The sequence below is a fragment of the Emys orbicularis genome, chromosome 9, assembly GCF_028017835.1.
Source record: "Emys orbicularis isolate rEmyOrb1 chromosome 9, rEmyOrb1.hap1, whole genome shotgun sequence".
NCBI classification, from domain to species: domain Eukaryota; kingdom Metazoa; phylum Chordata; order Testudines; family Emydidae; genus Emys; species Emys orbicularis.
Window position 1 is genome coordinate 19,415,338 of NC_088691.1, and position 20,909 is coordinate 19,436,246.

At 45.6% G+C, this 20,909-nt stretch overlaps 1 protein-coding gene across 1 annotated transcript in view; it reads right to left on the reverse strand.

Moving 5' to 3' along the window:
- Nucleotides 1-14,922, reverse strand: part of TRPC5 (transient receptor potential cation channel subfamily C member 5) — a 99,473-nt gene extending 84,551 nt beyond the window's left edge. The window contains exon 1 of the mRNA XM_065410760.1: nucleotides 14,545-14,922. Within this exon, the coding sequence (XP_065266832.1) occupies nucleotides 14,545-14,922 (378 nt within the window). The remainder of the gene's footprint in view (nucleotides 1-14,544) is intronic.
- Between the last annotated feature and the right edge of the window lie 5,987 nt (nucleotides 14,923-20,909).

The window sequence follows — 20,909 nt, forward strand, 5'->3', positions numbered from 1 at the left end:
AGAGTAACAGATTTATTTGGGCATAAGCTTTTGTGGGTAAAAAACCCACTTCTTCAGATGCATGGAGACTGAAGAAGTGGATCTGAAGAAGTGGGTTTTTTACCCACAAAAGCTTATGCCCAAATAAGTTTGGTAGTCTTTAAGGTGCCACCGGATTCCTCATTGTTTTAATTCCATTGATTATAAAGCAGCAAGGATTGGATTCTGTGCTGTAAGGATTTGAACGACTGCATCCTCTTTTATGTTCATGACTTCTGATTTGTACAAACACAATTGAAACGTTTATTATAATGACAAGTTACATATTGTGTTGTGATGTGGCTCTCTGATGCTTCCACTCCCCCAGTTAGTAAATGTATCTTCTATTATTGTTCATTTACAAGCGCAGGGCTAGCTGAATAATATTTGTTAAATTCAATAGAATAAACAGAGGACCAAATTCCAACCTTGTTTACATTGAGAAAAATCCAGAGTAACTCAACAGAGTTATTCCACACTTACGGTGATATAACTGAGATCAGAATCTGGCTCACAGGGTGACTGGTGTTATTAAAGCTTTGCCAAAGCCCAATTGTTCCCTAGTTACTTGCTAGACATAACAATAATTTCCCAAGATTCTCCAGCAGCAGTTCAGAAACATGTCTAGGTAATGCTGATAAAGGAGTAAATCCAACTTAGCCCCTTTACTGCAGTCCACATTGACGGACGTGTTAGTGCAGATGAGAATTTTTTCCCCCACTTAAAAATATAAAGCACTATTTCTTCCCTTTGTCGTTTTTTGTCATTACGATTTTAAGAGCTATTCATTGATGGGAACAGGAGTGTTGATGACAACATAGACCGGGGTGGCCAACCTGTGGCTCCGGAGCCACATGCGGCTCTTCAGAAGTTAATATGCGGCTCCTTGTATAGGCACCGACTCCGGAGCTACAGGCACCAACTTTCCAATGTGCTGGGGGGTGCTCGCTGCTCAACCCCTGGCTCTGCCACAGGCCCTGCCCCCACTCCACCCCTTCCCGTCCCCTCCCCTGAGCCTGCCGTGCCCTCGCTCCTCTCCCCTGCCCCCAGAGCCTCCTGCACGCCATGAAACAGCTGATAGGGAGGTACAGGGAGGGAGGGGGAGGTGCTGATCGGTGGGGCTGCCGGTGGGTGGGAGGCACTGGGAGCGGGGGAGCAAATGGGGGGCTGCTGACGTATTACTGTGGCTCTTTGGCAATGTACACTGGTAAATTCTGGCTCCTTCTCAGGCTCAGGTTGACCACCCCGACATAGACTAAAGCCTGACAATAGTGGGCTTTTTGTTTTTTGTTTTGTTAAAGATGGGAAATTCATCTTGCTGAAGGGCTACCCACTGCCAGTCCTGCTTAGACTTTGTCCCAAATAAAGGGTTTGGAGCTCCACTGCACCTTACACATTGTACAATTTACAGAGAAGCATTCCCTGAAACCCAAACATGCTGAAGTAAAGTCATTGCATGGTTGGCAATTTGCAATGATTATCAGGCATAGCTTGTAAAGTCATCTGCTTTTTATTATTATTATTATTCAAGATTTTTTCTAAGGTTTACTCAGAAAAGATGATTGCATTTCCAGCCTTTTGAAATTACTTCATTCGACCTACACATTCCCAAGTCAGACAAAACGGTAACAGGGACAAGATGTGCTAACACAATTTAATATTTATGCTATCTATGGTCTTTTATGTCATCTTCTTTTTATGTAGAATGCCTGCCTTTTCCTGTCATTTATTAATACATGCAGGCAGGGTAAGAATCCTTGTGTTTCAGTGATTAAATATGTGACGGCTTTTGTTTAGAAGAGGGTTTTGTTTTGTTTTTAATTCCTACTTACCGTATTTCTTTAAATTTCAGATTTGATGGCAAAAGAGCAGCATTACAAACAGCGCTGGCTCTGACTTTTTGGCCGCCCCAAGCAAAAAAAAAACGGGGCGGCCAGAACGGCAAAGCAAAAAAAAAAAAAAACCTGCGGCGCGGCCGGAGCACGGGTGCAGGGGGACCGGCTGGGGGGGGGAAAGGGGAGGGAGCAGGCGGTAGAGAGAGAGAAGGGGCGGCCAGGGCTACAGCAGGGGCGCTGTGGGCCCCTCCCACTGCGCCGCCTCCTGCCGCCTGCCGCGAGGGCTCCGCTCCGGTCGGCGGGGAGGGAAGGAAGAGGACTGTCCTGCAGGGCGCTCTGGTTCTCCGTGCCGCCGCCCCCTACAGGGCGGCCGGAGGGGAACAAGAACAACAACAACAACAAAAGCGTCCGTGCCGCCCTAGGATTGGGCAGAATGCCGCCTCCAACAATCTGCCGCCCCAAGCACCAGCTTTCTCAGCTGGTGCCTGGAGCCGGCCCTGATTACAAAAAACTACGCAAATGGTTATATCTGGGATCACTTCTGTGCTGGACTTAATGCTGTCTGACCCTGCCCAATGGTCTTCCACAAAACAGATCTCTAAACTTACAAAGCAAATGCCTTAGCTCTCCACCCATTTTGATTTTGTTAGGCCAGGCTGGTGGGTTTTGTTTTTGTAATAAAGAGAAGAACATGAAATTTGATGCTACAGCTTCTGAACTAGAAAGTGAAAAGACCACAGAGTCGTTGCTGACAAAAAATAGCAATTTGGAAAATAGATTGCTTCTCCCAATAGGAAAAAAAATCAGAATTAGTAAGATCTTCCTTTGCTACCAGGTTTCAGAGTGGCAGCCGTGTTAGTCTGTATCAGCAAAATGAACGAGGAGTCTCTAAGGTGCCACAAGTACTCCTCGTTCTCTTTGCGACCACTTATCCAAGACCTTTCTTCATTGGTTCTAATGCTATCATTTAAAAACCACATCGTTAATGACACACTTTAAATGCTGCTGGAACAAGATCTGACTCATCAATAGCATCAGAACTTGGCATTTTCTTTCTACGTGGTGAATATTCAAGTGCAGCACCTGAGTCCTGTTCACATTCCCATGAACTAAATACCACGATGCACGCTGCCCTGAACCATCTCAGTTCGGCTGGTGTGCCAACATGCTCCTTCAAGGTAGACTGAAGTTGAGAGTGGCCTTTGGACAGTCTCTACAGGATTTCCACTTTACTAGTAAGCAGAGGTGGGAAGTATTACAGAAATAACATTCTCAGTCCCAGAGTTAGGGGGAATCAAGTATCTTGTCACTAGTAAACACTGCATTGTCAGGCACTGTAAAGTGTAAGTTATTGCCACAGTGTAGGGGTAAGTGAACTGCAAGGTTAGATATGGGTAATTCCGGCATTCTGAGCAGATCTAGATGAATACTGCAAAAAGTACCTGTGAGCTAGAGCCTTGCCATGTGACCGAATCTGATGGGATCCAACTAAAGTGCTTGGGTCATGTCAGGTCTGAAAACTCTTGCTCATGGGGTCAGGGCAGCGGCAGCTGCATGCCTTGCTCCTGTCAGCCACGCCACCTCATTGTGTTCTGTGTGCACTCCAGAGTGACTCTGCGAATGAGCTGCAGCACGTCTCCACAGCACATACAGCACAGCTAGGCGGTGGTGTCTGGCAGGTGCAGCGCATGCAGCTGCTGCTTCCCCAGCTCCACAGGCAGGAGGCAGTTGGAGACGGATCACACGTATGGGGTGAGGGAAGCAAGAAGCCCCCACCAGGTCAAGCCCCAAGGACATGACATAGGCAGCATAGACACAGTTTCAACAAGAAGTGTTTGGTTCTAGGTTGGGTCAGTTCTGAAAATGACTCAATACTCTTGGGTCAGCTTCAGGTCAGTTGTGGTTGGGTTCGGGTCCAGGTCTGGATTGCGCTTTAAGATTAGGCCCAAGCATTAGTTTTTAATAAAACCCATGAATTTGTTCTGGTGGGGCCCACAATATGTTTTCTTCACTTTCCTCCAACACTCACCCAGGCAGACTTTCCTTTGAAAATTTGAATGAGAAAGTGTTACCAATACTCAGGGCACAAACAGATATTCATGAATATTCATGCTTAAAGAGTTTGAGTGTCCAGCTTGAAATCTCTTTCTGGGCTTGGGAGGCACCCAGTCAGGAAGCAGAAACAAATATGTGATTTAGGGGACCAATCAAGCTGCACAAATAATGAAGATCAGAAGCCATAGTCATGGTGTTTGTGAACAATCCCCAGCCTGAAATATGTTGATTAACCATTACGTTACCAAATATGTTGATTAACCATTACCACAACAAACTAATCAAAACAAATGTTTGTGTAGAAACAGAAAAAGGATTAAATTTGTTGAACAAAGAGTTTGTTGCAAATAGTTCACCCAGCTTTAATTCGAGCAGCTAGCACCCGACTCTGGAAAGGCACAGTGTTGTGTGAGGCACTTTCTTCCCCTGTTCTTGGATTTCTGGTCACCAGATTGATCAGACAGCTGAGCTGGCATGATATTAAGCTACTGGGGATCAATGAAATTTATTTTTATGAGCTGCTAGACAGTGACATAGGGTCATGCTGAGCACGTTACTTGAGGTATTAGGAACAACACTCTCTTAAATGAGTAAAGAAGGTTCCTAGTGCAGCGTCCATCATAGTTCCAATTCCCTGACCTTCTGTCTGTCTTTGAGGCAGGGAGTATTTCTTCTGTACAGTTGTTGGTGGAAGGGACTTGAATATATTATACAGAGTGGACACTAAAAGAAAAGAGTCTGGGCAGTTCCTGGAGTGACTGAGGATGTGGGTGAGACACGCACCCTGTCACAATCTGGTATATCGCCCTGAGGATGTTGTTCCTGATTCTTCCACACATCCAGTCTTTGCTACCTACTCTGAGGTTTAAAATATGGCTTTTTCCTGATTAATGTGATGATTAAATGAAGTGGTGATTTCTCTGCTGTTGGTTTAATTAGATGGACTCCATTTCTGACGCAGTTTTCACTGTCAAAGGCCTGTTGCTAACTATAGCTGTGAGTTCTTACTACAGCAATAAAAATAATGAAAAGCTTGGATGCTGGCAGAGCTGTTAGACATTTGAGCTGCAACAATCACTTTTAGGTTTTCAGAAACAATCTTTCTTCCTTGTGGTGTCTTCAAATATTCCCATACCAAGTACCTACAGCAAACTTTCTTCTAGTACCACAGTTCCCTCTGAACCTTTTCTGGGATAACTCTAAACCCTTCCAACTATTGTTAAATCTTTCCTGTTCCACTGAAACTCTTGTCTCAGATGCTCTGATACAATGATGAAGGCCACAGAAGTTCCTAGACAGGTGGTTACATTTAGGCTTTGTGCTCCCTTTGCCTGTTGTCAGTTTCTGATGTCCTGCACTTCACATGCTCATCTCTGTGGCATCTCAGGCAGGTTGGCTAAGGCATCTTCTCAGAGATGTCCTAGAACTAACACTGAAGTTGTGCTTCCACCATAATCACTATGTGGAGCAGTACGTGCACCGCACATCCATTTGCCTTGCCTCTCCATGGACACCATTCCCACATTCATTTCTTCCTTGGTTTACCGTCTCAGCGTTGCAGCTCTGGAGTTTGATACCACTGTGCTGCGAATACACAGATCCCTGCTTTTCTTTAATACTTTAGTAAGGTCAGAGGCAATGTCATTCCTTTTTCTACAGGAAAGAAATATAAGGGATGATCTATCTTATGGCTCTGAAAAGAGTGGGCAGTTCACACCTTCAATCCTCTCACTGTGTAGAGGTCCTACCTAATCCCACTGGTTTCCAAAATTTTTCATTCTTTCGTATCTAGTTTTTATACCACGATCATCTCTGTGGTATCTAAGCTGTTTCCTTCATTTTCATAACCATAGTTAGTTACTCTGTGACTCAGTTACGCTTAAATTGAGGTGTGTGGAAAGGTTAGAGAAACTCTTCTCTTGTCTCTTTTAGTTGAGAAGAAGTTCCCTACATGATTATGACAACTCAACTGGAAACACCCTCAATCAAAGAAGTAACCTGGCTTTGGTATGAATGAAAAGGTTTAATGTAGCATATCGTTTATGGTTCATGAAAGATTGCCTTGGGGCAACAGATCTCTGGTATTTACTTACACAGAGATTAATACAGACTTTTATTCATCAACTCATTTGAAACAGGATTTTCGTGGTCAAGTTTAAGTTATCAAATGTTATCAAGTTTAACAGCCTGCTTCTAGCAGGTGTCTGAGGATTATTAACACAGATCCTAAATATTGTCCTTCATTCCCTACAGTGTTTTCTGCAAAAAAAAAAACAACAACAACAAAAACAATTTTCCCCTGGGCTTATTTCTGCAGTATTTTTTCTTTGGAAGATATGGGGATTGGTGTCTGTTGAGATCTCATTGACTCATGGGGCCTTTGAACATCGAAACAAATCCAATCAGAAGTATCAATACTGAAAACACTTTTTTGTATTTTAGTTATTGAGACATTGCATTTCAGTCCCATCTGCGAACCAGATTAATTTGAAGCCAGCTGCCTGGGGCAAATTACTAATTATGGCAGATAGAATCTTGGCAGATGTTAATATCATCTTTATGTAAACATTTGATGTTAGCCCTGATTGACATGAGCAAAACAGCTACCCAGGAAAGTGTTTATGGGTAGACCGAGGACAAAAAATTAATCCAGATAATTGATAGAAGTTCATTTCTTAAAGAACAGAAATAGGGTTCAGAATTCAGCATAGACTGTACATTTTATGTTAGAAATGAACATATTGCCATGAGTTACAATGTATGGCAGATTCATGCAAATTGCATGTATTTGCACTAAGAGCTACACAAAGCACTCAGCAAGGCACCTGCATTATTTTGTAAAAATCGCATAGGAACCAATTTAAAAAAAACCTTAAATGCCCTCGGTTCTAATTCAAAATCCATTAAAGTCAATGGAAAGACTCCTATTGTCCTTCAGTGGGTTTCACTGAAAGATCAGGCCCTCAGTGAGGGAGTTATCTGGAAATACTATTGCTTCTAAAAATAAGATTAAGATTATTATGGAGAAAACTTTATAAACATAATGTAAATTTTCAAAGGAGTGGATTCTCTTTTGTAAGTGCAATTAATATCCACACAGGTTGCACCTACAGGCTTGTCTACATGGGGATATCCAGGAAAATCTGATTGAACTAAAAGTGTGAATTTGAAGTGGATTCATTAAGCTGCATGAAATCCCTATGTGGACAATGTCATTCAGAATTAAAGTGGCCTGAATTTGTTTTATCTTAATTCACATTCGAAGTACCTGTGACCACATTGGGAGTTGGATCAGGTCCTTAGTGAGCATGGATGTTATTCTCTACTGGGAATGAAACATATCAACCTCTCCCTACAGTCACTCCATTGATTAAAACAAAGGTCAGAGTCCCAGGACATGACACCTCTGTGGCTGAACCCAAAATCTCCAAAAGGGGTCACTGTGGGTCACAACTGCTGTGACATTAAGTTAGCAATGGAATTATTCTGTGTATAAGTGGTGTAGTCTCTTTAACGGTTTCATCTAGAGACCTGTAGTACGGTGCACAGAAAACTGTTGCTGTCCATTGTAATGATCAGACAGAAGAGACCTTGTGAGAAATGCCAAGTTCCGTGGAGGTGAACCTAAAAGGAAATAGAGCTACTTTAACACCTCATTGTTCAGATATAATGTGCTACGTCGGTTCCCTCAAAGAGGCTTTTGCTTGCCCCTGTCTCTTCTAAACTTCCAATGTAAACAAAATCGCATTTCTTTCTTTCCAGACACATCTGATACCAGGGCCGGCTCTAGGATTTTTGCCGCACAAAGCAAAAACAATTTTGGCCGCCCCCCCCCGTTTTTTAATTACCCCCCACCCCCGGCCCCGCCTCAACTCCGCCCCTTCCCCAAATCCCCAGCCCTGCCTCCTCCCCCCAGGCTCTCAAGCCTGGGAGGGAGGGGGAGCAGCGGCGCCGCTCGGGATCTCCCCCTCCCTCCCAGGTTTGAGAGCCTGGGAGGGAGGGGGAGACTCCGAGTGGCCGCGGCGCGGGCGCTGCTTCTCCCCCTCCCTGAGAGCCTGGCAGGGAGGGCGAGTAGCGGCGCGCGAGCAGCAGCGGAGGTGAGCTAGGGCGGCCGGGGCACATTTTTAGGGGCGGCATTCTGGCGTCGGCCATGCCGCCCCTAAAAATGTGCCGCCCCAAGCACCAGCTTGTTTTGCTGGTGCCTAGAGCCGGCCCTGTCTGATACGAGCCAAGCTGCAGCGCTGGAGAAGTGTGTTGTTATAGTAACTGGCATATGACATATCACTGCAATTGTCATAGCGCGTTCAGAAAACAGCAGTTTAACATCAAAACTGCAGTTTAACAAAGGCGTGAGGAGCAAAGGTTGCCTGCTGGGTTTAGTAATGGCATATGAAGTCCTTTGCTGCTGTGTCGAGCTCACCAATTTGAATCGGGCTCTGAGAGGCAGGGATGGGACCCTGGCACTCTCACAGGGAAAAAACAAACAAGCAAAAAGCAAAAGCTCTTGCCCTACTTTTGAAACCACTGCAGACCCTACTACCTGGAGATATCGTTATATAGTCCCAGGCCTGAGCTGGGGCCAGGGCAGAGCCTCCATAGGGAGCTCCCTTGTGTGTCTGAGGGGTGCCCAGGCTAGACCATCCATTAGAGTTATATGGGCCCATGGTGCCCACGTTCCAGCAATATTCAGAGCATGGGGGCCCGGCTCCACCAATGTTCAGGGCCAGGTCTCTCTCCCCGGCCCCACCTGCCGCCCCCACAGTGTCCCCCGGCCCCGCCTGCCGCCCCCACGCACCTCCCCCGGAGCGTCCCTGCCTGTGCCCTGGGCAGCGGGCGGCTGCCCTGCTGCTCCGCGCTGTGTTCCCTCACTGGCCGCTGCTGGCTACAACAAAGGGAACGGCATCGGCATCAGGCTAAGACGGCTGCTGCACCTCCAGGGGGGGTGGAGGCACACATGTGATGGCAGCCCCCCCCCCCAGCACCCACCAGGAGACAACTCCGACTCTGAGGGGACTTCCTGGAGTCTGGACCTGAGCAGCTGGGGCTTGGGTAAGTGTCGGACTTGTGACACCCTGCCCCCCCTGCACGCAGTCACCACTCCTGCCCCTCACTTGGCAAGGGGCAGCCCCATCCCTCCCCTCCCCCCAGTGAGGCTACGGTGAGGGACAGCGACAGGGGAGGAGGTGCACACGTGATGGCAGGCCCCCCCTCTCCCAGCACTCACCACAGGGGAGGCAAGGGGGCTTCCTGGACTTAAGCAGCTGGGGCTTGGGTGAGTGTCGTGACACCCTGCCCCCCACCCGCAGTCACCGCTCCTGCCCCATGCTGGGCCAGGGGCCGCCCCATCCCCCTCCTGTAGAACATTGCAAAAGAAGGGGCTCCGTTTTGTTTTAATTTTAGAAAGCATTTGCTTTTGAGTGTTATTGATCCAAGAGTGCTTGGTTGTTTCCGTATTCAAAAGAGTATTAATAAAGTTGATATTCTTAGTTAAATATTTTTTTCTTACGATAGTGATATTGTGCAATATAGGGAAACTGTTAAACGCTTACTGTTTCCAGTCCATTTTTACATTAATGTTAAAATATATATATCAGCTTACAAGGCAGTTGGGGCAGGGGGTGGGACTTGGAGCCATTCTGGGCACTACCAAAAATTATACAAACCTGCCACCCCCTGCACTCTGCAGCTGGTTGGTCCAAGCCATTCTGTGAATCGTTTGTGGGAGGAGTGGGCTTGTGGTGTCTTCTCCTCAGCCCTTCCACTGTGCTCCCCGATGCACAGTGACTACAGTTGTGGCAGGCACTTCAGCTGGCTGTGCAAGGAAGGAGGAATAGGCTCTTCGCACGAGGAGCCATGTACAGGCCAGCCACAGGCCAGCCCTCAGTATTTTCAGACAGAAAGGGTAGACCATATCAAGCTGTCTGTATATGTCTATAAGATTAGTTATGTCGGAAGGTACTAGTGGCCTGCCATCGTGCAAAGACAGTCACAGACCTCGTTCAGGTGAATGGGTGTGATAAAGTGCTCTCCTTTGTGCCCAACATCAGGAGCACCTGAAACGCTTTTATAGGGCAAAGCAACTGATGCCCCCAGTGTGATGTCAAGAAAGCGTGGCGCTAACAGGGTTTCCAAAGCGCATAACTCAGGGCTGGGAGGCTGGAAGAAGGCTGTATGTTAAGCAGCTAGGAGTGAGCAATCAGAGCCCCAGAGCTCTCTCTCTGGCCCCTGGAGAGAAGCTGAGCAAACAGAAAGCCTCTCTATGGAACAGAACTGACTGTGTCTGACTTCAGTTTTCTGCAAAAAAGAGCTGCCCATGTGCAGTTTTGTGCTTACCGCTGTCCAGGGAAACAAACCCTTGTGTATAAATAAACAGATTGCGCTCAGAAAATAACCTGACTCCATGTCACTGATTTCTCCGCCATACAGAAACCACTCTGCAAGGCTTGGATTTCAGCTACTGCTCAGCCAAAAAGGGGCAACATTTTTATTATTACTTGGCATGAATGAGGACACTCCAGGACCGTAATGTCAGCCGAGGAGGACCTGAACACGTGCACACACAGGCATACAATTCAACTTCAGCTGCTATTCTGTGCTAAGAGGATTTCTGGGATACTCTTGTAAAAGATGTTTGGTGGGGAGCCACCCTAGGACTTCCCCAGGAAAGGATCCAGTAGAATGTGCATTGGCACTGCTCTGAGGCTATCATAAGGAGTCTGAGTTCTGACACAGGCTGCTCCGGGATTTGCTTTGTGGGTTGAAGCACTGAGCCATGTGTCCTTATTGTGCTTAACTAGGCACTTCTTTTCATTTCATGTGATAAAACTGTGCATGAAATGAACACCAATTCATTAGTACTGATGAGGCTGAAGAGCTAAAAACCTAGTCCTGCAGCCGTCTGCAGGCAAACTCCCAATGAGGTCTACAGAAGGGCCCGAACCAAAACCGCAGATCAGAACAACCTGAAATTCTGAGATGGTATAGCTAATAAATCCTGGTTTGTCCACCAGTTCTTATACTGACCCAGGGCCACTCAAAATGGGAATGAATCGGGGCTTGTGACAAACCTGTTTTTTGTCAGAATCTTTAAGGCCAGGAGGGACCATTAGATCATCTTGACTGACCTCCTGTCTATCACAGGCTGTTATATTTCACCCTGTGACCCCTGTATTTATAGATTCATAGATTCTAAAGCCAGCAGGGACCATTGTGTCACTTAGTCAGACCTCCTGTGTATCACAGGCGTTGGAACTTCCCCAATATAATTCCTAGAGCAGATCTTTTAGAAAAACATCCAGTCATGATTTTAAAATGGCCAGTGATGGAGACTCTACTTTGACCCTTGGTAAATTGTTCCAATAATTAATTACTCTCGCCATTAAAAATTTACACCTTATTTCCAGTCGGAATTTGTCTAGTTCAACTTCCAGCCATTGGATTGAGTTAGACCTTTCTCTGCTAGATTGAAGAGCCTATTATTAAAGATTTGTTGCCCAAGTAGATGCTTATAGACTGAAATCAAGTCACCCTTTAGCCTTACGTTTGTTAAACGAAATAGACTGAGCTCCTTAAGTCTATCATTATAAATCGGGTTTTTCTAATCTTTTAATCGTTCTAGTGGCTTTTCTCTAAACCCTTTCCCATTTATCAACATCCTTCTTGAATTGTGGGCACCAGGACTGGACACAGGATTCCAGCAGCAGTCACACCCATGCCAAATACAGAGGTAAAATAACCTCTCTACTCCTACTCGAGATTCCCCTGTTTATGCATCCTAGGATTGCACTAGCTCTTTTGGCCACAGCATCACACTGAAAGCTCATGTTCATCTGATTATCCACCATGACCCCCGAGTCTCTTTTCAGAGTCACTGCTTCCCAGGATAGAGTCCCCCATCCTGTAAGAACGGCTGACATTCCTTGTTCCTAGATGTATGTTGAGTTAGACCAAAACATGTCAGTCCTCAGGAGACTAAACTGTGGCACGCCCCCACAGGGAGAGATTGAGGTGTTCCCAATGTCTGAGGCACCTGCAATGGCAGGGAACTGATTAGGTGAGATACACTCTGATGATACTAATGGCAATTCATGCTCTATGCTGCAGAGCTAGGCAACCGCCCCCCCCCCCACCCCCCCACAGACACACAAGGTCCTGTCAATCTGACCTGGGGGAAAATTCCTTCCTGAACTCAAATCTGGGGATGAGTTTGACCCTGAGCATATAAACAAGAAACACCAGCCAGACATCAGAGGGCAGGTCTACGCTACCTCTTAAGTAGATCTAACTTACGTCACTCATGGGTGTGAAAAAGACACCCCCCTCCCCCGAGTGATGCAAGTTACAGCGACCTAAGTGCTGTCCACACCAGTGCTATGTCCTGTCTCCAGCTATAGCCAATCTCTGATGCTTCAGAGGAAAGCAAAACAAAAACAAAAAACCAATCCAGAATGCATCTAGCCAACTGTGCATTGGAGATCAAATTCCTTCCTGACACCGGCAGGTGATTATACTAGTTTTGATTATACTCACTGTCTTAATGCAGAGCTGCAAGTGTAATGATCATGTCAAAGGCAATCCTGTTCTTCCCCCACCCTTGAAGAAAGGGGGTGACTCTGGCAATGAATCTGACTTTGTGCCATCTGGATCTGATTCACTGGAACCAGGTGTATTTTGTGTGTTTGGGGATTTTATTGGGAACATTTTGCACAACTCTGTGTAAAATGTAACTGTTATATCAGGATGAAAATTGTTTTTCCTTAACAGACATGCACAGTTCCCACTGGCATTAATGGAACACACACACACAAAGATATAAACGTTGCTGTAGAAAGAGAAGATAGATACGTATATAATTAGTGCTTTGAAATATAGCACTAAACTATAGATGTTGGGTCCAATCCTCAGCTGATGTAAATCAGCCTAGCTCCATTGGCATCAATGGAACTATATCAACTTAAAACAGGAGAGCGGTGAATCACTAGGAATAAAAAATTCTGGATTACAAGAGAACTTTTTGAAGCCCGCATAGAATCACAGCACTTGTGTTTAACCTCAGCATTTTCCCATTATACTGAAGACCCTTTCAATAAAGCCTGAGTTTATCTTTAGTTCTGTGCTACCTTCTGCCATTCTGGTATATCTCTGAACAAGATAACCAGTCTTTCTAGAACAGTGAGAAAAGACTACAGTTCATTTTCCCATGTATGGTCCATATTTTGCCACTAACATCAGGATAAAACAGAAAAGTAGTATTTCAATTTAACTCTGTCAGAAAATATCTATCTATCTATCTATCTATCTATCTAATCTTCCAGCAACATATTTCTAATTAGTATTCAAAGGATTTGTGGAATGGTATTGTTTCTGAATTGTAAGTTATCTTTGATCTGGAGTATTTCTTCATTGTTTGTTTTGGATTATTTACAACTATTATCAAAAAGCTGCACACTAGGGCCTTTTGTGGTTAAATCACATTAATCCCTCAATTCTTTTATACAACAAGGAACATGTTCCAGTGGATTTCAGAACAGAAATTAGGCATTGGAATGAACAGATAGGTAGATAGATGTTCTAATCAAAGGACAGGAAAAAATCTACAGTGCATCTAGTATTACGTACACAAAGCAGTCCATTTATCAGTTACATTATTTGTAAATGAGGATGAGAGAAAAAATTGTACAGTGGGCCCTGATCTTGCAAACACTTTTGCATGTGCTTAATTTTAAGCACATGGCCAGTCTCATTGACTTCAGTAGGACTGCCCATGTGATTAATGTTAAGCACATGTGTAACCCATGGTCTGTTACAGGTCCCCCTCTGTGCCAAACCACAGAGGAAATGAGTTATTGCACCCCACAGCTACAGTGCTTTATTTCAAGCTGTAGTAACTCATGTTCTTTGCTCTGGAGGTCTCCAGTTCAATCACCAGTCTGTTGGTATGGCCATGCCGTGCCAATGCATGGCAGTTGTCACACGTGTAAGTGATGAAGTCAATGGGACTGCTCACCTGCTTAAAGCTAAGCACATGCAGCAGTGTTTGCAGTGTTGGGATCTGTCTTTGAAAAGTGATTCCATGTATTAATAGCAAGAAAACAATAGCTTAGGTTTATATATTGGAATTTAATTTAAAAAACCACTAAATTGCTACACAAAGTGTCTATCTGTAAATCACTTTACCCACATCCTTAGTCTGGGATGTGAAAATGAATACTATCTAAAACTGAAACTGCAGGGGGAATTTAAGTAAGGCAGAATGTGATTACTCAGATTGGAAATTGAGCAGGAGACCAGGACTGACACAGCTACTCTTACAAAAAGGACCAAAGAATCTTTCATTAGGATCTTCATTTTGTGTTTCCTGTGTCGTACAGCACCTCCAACAGCACAGTACCCCCACACCACCTCCCCAAACTGTTCTGGGACACTGGCTCAGAACTGATTCAGAGGGAAATGTGCTCTTTACAGACTCAACAACATCCTGTGATTTTGCATAGTGATGTCATATTCAATTCATAGCCAGGCCTTATCTAGCTGAGTCTGTGACCTGTCCAGACCCTTTGGAGCTTCTGATCAACTGGGTAGCTCTTACCAAACCATTAGCTAATATAAACATTCCTTGCCTGAATATTTGACTAACCTGCTTTTCACCACTTGGCTTCCTGTAACTCAGAAGCAGCTCCACAGCTCCAACCACCTCCTTCCGTATTGCATACAACAGAGCATCTCCCACGTAAATACTGTGGCTCAGCAGTAACTCCATGATCTCCAGGTTTTCATTCTCTATGGCTATTAAAAGGGCACTGCGTCCAAGAGGATCCATACAGTTAATGTTGATGTTGTAGTAGATTTCAGCCTCTTGCAAGGCATGTTTCACACTGGCATAGTCCCCCTTCTCCACAGCAATGAGATAGGCCTTCTCTTCCAGCGAGAGCTCTGCCTCTGCTCGCACAATCTGCAATGGGATCCGGTCTCTGTATGGTGAATAGTTTACCTTTTTGTAGTATAGCTGGGCCATTGTTCATAGTGACTGTGCAACCTGTTTGGAAGAAAGAAGAAGGACACTTAGAGACTGAAATTACAGCAACTACTAGCTTCCATTCAAGTGGGACAAATTGCTGAAGGTCAATTGTAGTGAAAGTTTCTGATCCCTGCATCCGGGCTTATTTTCAGTACAATGAGTTTAATACTCCCCAACACTCATCAAATGAGGGGTTACATGGAAAAGTAGAAGTTGCAGTGTCATATTCCTCAGGACAATGCACAAAGTGACACTGGTTGTACTTTAAATGCCATGCCAATGATATTCTTTATCTGCTTACCAGCACCAGCTGTTGTTAGTGGACTATCCATCAAATGTGTGAATAAGTGGATTTCTCACCTCTGCTATGTTTCCACTCAGTGTTTTTCCTCTCCCTTTATAATCATTGGGCCATGTTCTCAACCGGTATAAATCACCATAGCTCCATTAAAGTCCATGGACCTGTGTTGATTTACACCATCCAAAACTGGCCTGTTATACTTAATGAATTTTCCTTTTATTATGCGCTCTCTCGCTTGCTATCTTTTTTTTTTTTTCTCCCTTTGAAGAAGGGCTTCATTTCCCCCCTGTGTTTATACTCTGACCTGGTCATGGTTTTATTTTAAAATCTTAGCACATTTTTTTAATTTAACTTTCTCCCATTTATAAATAGGTCCTGAAGATGGGCTCACGTTCACAACACACTCCAGCTCCCTAGAGTCAGCAGGGCTGCCTGCAGCCTAGGAAAAAACTTCCTTTGAACAAGTGTAGCAAATTGAACTTCAGCTCCATCCCATCACTACTTACTAGCCCACCAGGCTACCTAACAAATAGGCCAGGTAGCACATGGGATGGAAAAGCACCACGCTGAGGGTACAGGGGCCTTCAGACATTGTTTAATGTTGTTGTCTGCAGGCTGGGGCCAGTGAGGCCCACAAAGTCAGTATCGTAGCAGCACATAAGTTAAAAACACCGGTTAGAGCTGTTTGCCCAATGCAGAATTGTTCCACGCAGCAAATTTAACAGGGTTTTGTGTCATTCAGTTTTATGCCAGGTGGCAAGGTGAGATTTTTAAGGGGAGGAAACAGATGGAGAAGGAGGGTTTTGTGATTCACACGCAGGCCTTGGAGTCAGGAGGTCTGGGTTTTATTTGTAGCTTTGCCACAGATTCCCCATACAAGAGCCGACATCTTTTTGTACTTGTGCTTTCAATGATGTGATCAACCTCCGTTTTTTATGCTGAAGTGTGGGTATGTCTGACTCCTGTCCTTCAGGAAATATATGTATCTTGAATTCAGAACACCATATGTTAAATGTTTTAAATAATGAAATGAAATTTTAAAAAGTATGCTGTCGAGATTTACAAGCCAAAAAATAGACCAGCTTTCCATCTATCAGGTCTGACCTTCTGTAACCCAACCAATTATTCACTTGTTCTATCCAAAATAGAGAGTTTACTATTTTCTTACTGCTAGACTACCAATAGATCAACCAGTTTAACATGTTGTCCTGCACATGCACCGGGTTTTTTTGTGTTATTGTGATGCCTTGTTTATATGTGCAGTAAAACTATCAGTGAAGGTGGGGAAAATATTTTCATTCCATCCACTTGTTGTGCAATGAGTGCAAATACTTTTTATTGTAATCTGCATAAATATCTAAATCTGAAGTGTGTGTTCACAGCATCTCGCTACTTAGTGTGAAATTTAAATTTCACTGAATAGGCTGAGAGGCTAACCAGTCAGACCTGATGTGGCAGTTTCCTATTGTACAGAATATTGCACTACAGGTCTATCTCTGCTCTCTACGATGTGGCTTCAGAAGTGCTTGCCATAGGGCAGCTGCATTTGGTAGATTAAGGACTGAATCAGATTCTCTTTTAGCTCGAGTGTTTAGGGCAGGGGTGGCCAACCTGTGGTTCAGGAGCTGCGTACAGCTCTTCAGAGGTTAGTATGTGGCTCCTTGCATAGGCACCGATGCCGGGGCTGGAGCTACAGATGCTAACTTTCCAATGTGCCGGGTGGTGCTCACTCACTGCTCAACCCCCTGTTCTGCCCCAGGCCCTTCCCCCACTCCACCCCTTCCCCCCAAGGCCCCTCTCCCTTCCCCCAAGCCTGCCATGCCCTCACTCCTCCCCCCTCCCCTCCCCTCCCAGAGCCTCCTGCACATGTGAAACAGTTGATTGCGGCAGGCGGGAGGCGCTGACTGGTGGGGCTGCCGGCGGGCAGGAGGCACTGGGGGCTGGAGGGCGGGAGCTGATGGGGGGCTGCTGACGTATTACTGTGGCTCTTTGGCAATGTACATTGGTAAATTCTGGCTCCTTCTCAGGCTCATGTTGGCCACCCCTAGTTTAGGGGCTTATGTTTTCTGAAACAGGAAGATCCCAGTTCTATCCCAGCTAGGGTGACCAGACGTCCCGATTTTATCGGGACTGTCCCGATATTTGCTTGTTTGTCCCGCGTCCCGACCAATGTGCAGTCGGGACACTGGACAAACAAGCAATTTTGCCCTCCCTGGATAATGGCGGCAAGCCTGGAGGGAGGGGGTGGTGGCCGGCTTCCAGTTCCTGGAGCTGGTGAGTAGGGGCACCGGGCGGGCAGGGGGGCTGGCAAGGGGGCTGCTCCCCCAGGAGGGCGACGGGGGGGCTCTGGACCCCGGCAGGGGAGAGCGGCTCGGGGCTGCACGAGTGGCCATGTAAAGTTTATCGGCTCGGGGTGGACCCCGGCCAGCTCCTCGCCCCTGTAGGGGGGTAGCGTCCACCCCTCCCCCCTCGTCCTGGCTCCTCAGCTGAGCCCCCCCATCACCCTCCTGGGGGAGCAGCCCTCTTGCCAGCCCCCCTGCACACCCGGTGCCCCTACTCACCAGCTCCAGGAACTGGAAGCCGGCCACCACCCCCTCCCTCCAGGCTTGTGCCGGCATTCCAGCTGCAAGCCTGGAGGGAGGAGGAATGCCGCTCAGCTGAGGAGCCAGGACGAGGGGGGAGGGACTCGGTTCCTTACCTGGCCTGCGGCGGCCGGTGAGACATGCTGGCGCGGGGCGGGGATGCCACCCCCCTACAGGGCAGGGCGAGGAGCTGGCCGGTGTCCCCCCCCCCCCCAGCCGATAAACTTTACGTGGCCACTCGGGTGGCCCTGAGCCGCTCTCCCCCGCCGCTGCCGGGGTCCGGAGCCCGGCGCCACTAGCTCCAGCGGCTCCTTCCCCGCAGGGCAGTGGGACGTGCCACATGTGCCCGGGGCCCTGAGGGGGGGGGCGGGGCCACTGCGCGGCCTGGGCCTGCTAATTCCCCCAGCACCTGCAAAACGGCTTTTTTTTTTTTTTGCTCCCCCCCCCGCATCCCGATATTTCCTGTCAGTGATCTGGTCACCCTAATCCCAGCTGCCACCATGAAATTGTGGGTGAGTACTGACATGCAGCAAAGTGACATCTATGAATGTCTTAGGAGGCCATATATTTGTTAGAATGGGTTAGGCATGTCCGAAAATGCTCTGTGAGAACCCCTGCTACTGATGAATATGGGAGTATTTCTCAATTTACAAGAATTACAGCTCCACTCACATCTGTTTAAACCATTAGAAGCACATATGCTTTAGACACAATCTGAGATATGGTTCAAACCTTGCACACAACCCGTCTTAAGTACTTTGGCTTCGTTTCTTGACACTAAACATAGTGGCTTCTGTTATTTTGTTGTACATATTGTCTGTGGCATTTGCGTGCTTAAGTGACGTAACTTAAACAGACAGCTCAATGTGCTAGGATGGTAGCCAGTGAGTAAGGCAGCCAAGCCATTCCCAGACTGATCATTTTCTGTGTCCCCCCCGTTCTGACGTAGTCTAAAAATCACAGCCCTTGCTGACATGGTTATGCCAGTTACATTTGTTAAGTGTAGACTTGGCCTAAGTGACTTAGGAGCCAGCACCTATTGACATTAAATAAGACTTAGGCTCTTAAGTAGTCAAGAAACTTTAAAATGGGGCTATACGGCTCCTATGTCACTTAGCCTGGTCTACATTACCCCAGGTCTAAAAGGCATCATTCTGGCCAGAAAGATGGGAGCTACAACACAAGAACGTCAGGAGGTTGCAGGGAGTTAAGGGGCTAGTTCCGTTGTCCTGGAAAGATTTCCATGGGTGTCAACAGGAGATGGAAAGGGTCTGAAAGCAAGGAAGGATTGAAGTGACCCTCAGCAAAGTGAGAGTGATGCAGAGGACCACATGAGAAGGGAAACATCATTCTCTTGTGAAGATTGATGTTTCAACATGCCTGAGATCTTTTGGTGAGAAATTCGAGTCATCTTTTACTCCTATTTCTATTCGATTTCATGGAATTTTTTGCAAATAGTGGGCCAAATTCTGCAATGATTTTCGATCACTGCCACTCTGTGGAAATCAGTGGAGTGGAACTGGGTGTAAATCACTCCAGAATTTAGTCCATTGTCTTTCCAATAGCTTTTTGTAAAGGAAAAAACCCACAATTCATATTAACTTCTAAAACAGATAGATCCTGGCCCCCAGTATAGCCTAAGGCTCTGATCCATCAAAGCATTTGCTTCATTTCAAGCACGTGAGAAGCCCCATGAAATCAGAGTAGGAAAAATTCATCAACTGAATTATTTGCTCCGAATTATTCATTCAGCTCTGTTAAATACACTGTCACTTGTACAGCTGCTCCCCCCTCAAACAAACCGTTGCCGGGGGTGGAAATGATAGCGTGCAATGTCCAAGCTAATATATTTCTCATTGGGTTACACTGCAGATTGACCAAGCTGTTTGTTAACTCTTGTTTGTCTGCTCAGATTTAGATCTAGAATGGATGAGGAGGTGTTGTAGATGGAAGTTCTAATCTCATTATATCTTTCCTGTAAAATTGGGACATAAAGCCAGCCGTTAGCAAAATGATCACATATACTCAGACAGCTAACAAATTACCGCAAGTGCTACTGTATAGTGTGTCACTCACTTTCATACTTCACTAGCCTGCTGTGAGCAACATCATATGCATAAAGAAGTAATGATTGCTGATCAGCAGATTTGCATTGACCATTGCTGCTTATTTATTCTAGAGAGAGAAACTTGCCCTCTTATAAGCATTTAGGGAAATGAAAAAAAAATATTGGTGAACTCAAACTCAGAAAAGATCTGTGTAATTCCCAGGGACATCAAAGGGAAGCAGCAGCGAAGTATTTGAAATGTAGCAAAAACAGAAACATGGCTGCTATTACACAGTGACTTTAATATACTGCAATCTGCCCAGAAAGCTTGAAAAATACACATTTTTCATTTGACTTCCTTTCACAGAGCAAAGTCTCCTCCTAGCCAAGTTAATATTTGGGACTAGGGAAAGGTGTTCTGAATGGTACCTGTGCTAGATTTCAAAAGCATCAATGACTATATAAACACCATGTATCCACACAATAAAATGCAGAGCATTGTGAAAAACAAGAGAACCGGGTAATAAATTGCATATCACATGGTCCATACTTTATTATTTACCTTTGACTATATTGCCTGCCTCAAGCTCATTTATTCCCTCTTCATCAGATCTACTTGTAATATTCCAAACCTTCAAACAGCTTCAAAAAGCCACCATTTTTATTTAAGCTGCCTGTTAAAGAAATGGGAGTTTTATCCATTTAAATGTATCCCATTTAAAACCTCTATAAATGACCTGAAATAGCTTTTCTGTACCCACAGCATTAAGGTCTGAACTCTCGGCATCTTCCAGGGTATTTCCCATTGGATAGATTGGCATTGCCACTTAGCAAAGGGATAAAGTTCCCTTTCTAGTGCTGCAGAGTCAGGAGACATCAGAGCTCAAATATGTCAGTTCTCCACGACTGAATACTGCCCATCCTTGACTTGGGCCAGTGTAGTTTTGGAAGGAACAGTCCACAAACAGGGAGGAAGAAAGAAGCCTTTCTCTGAGTTGTAGCTGAAATAAAAAATGGCTCTTGTTTGAAGCTATTGAGAGATTTCATACATTTC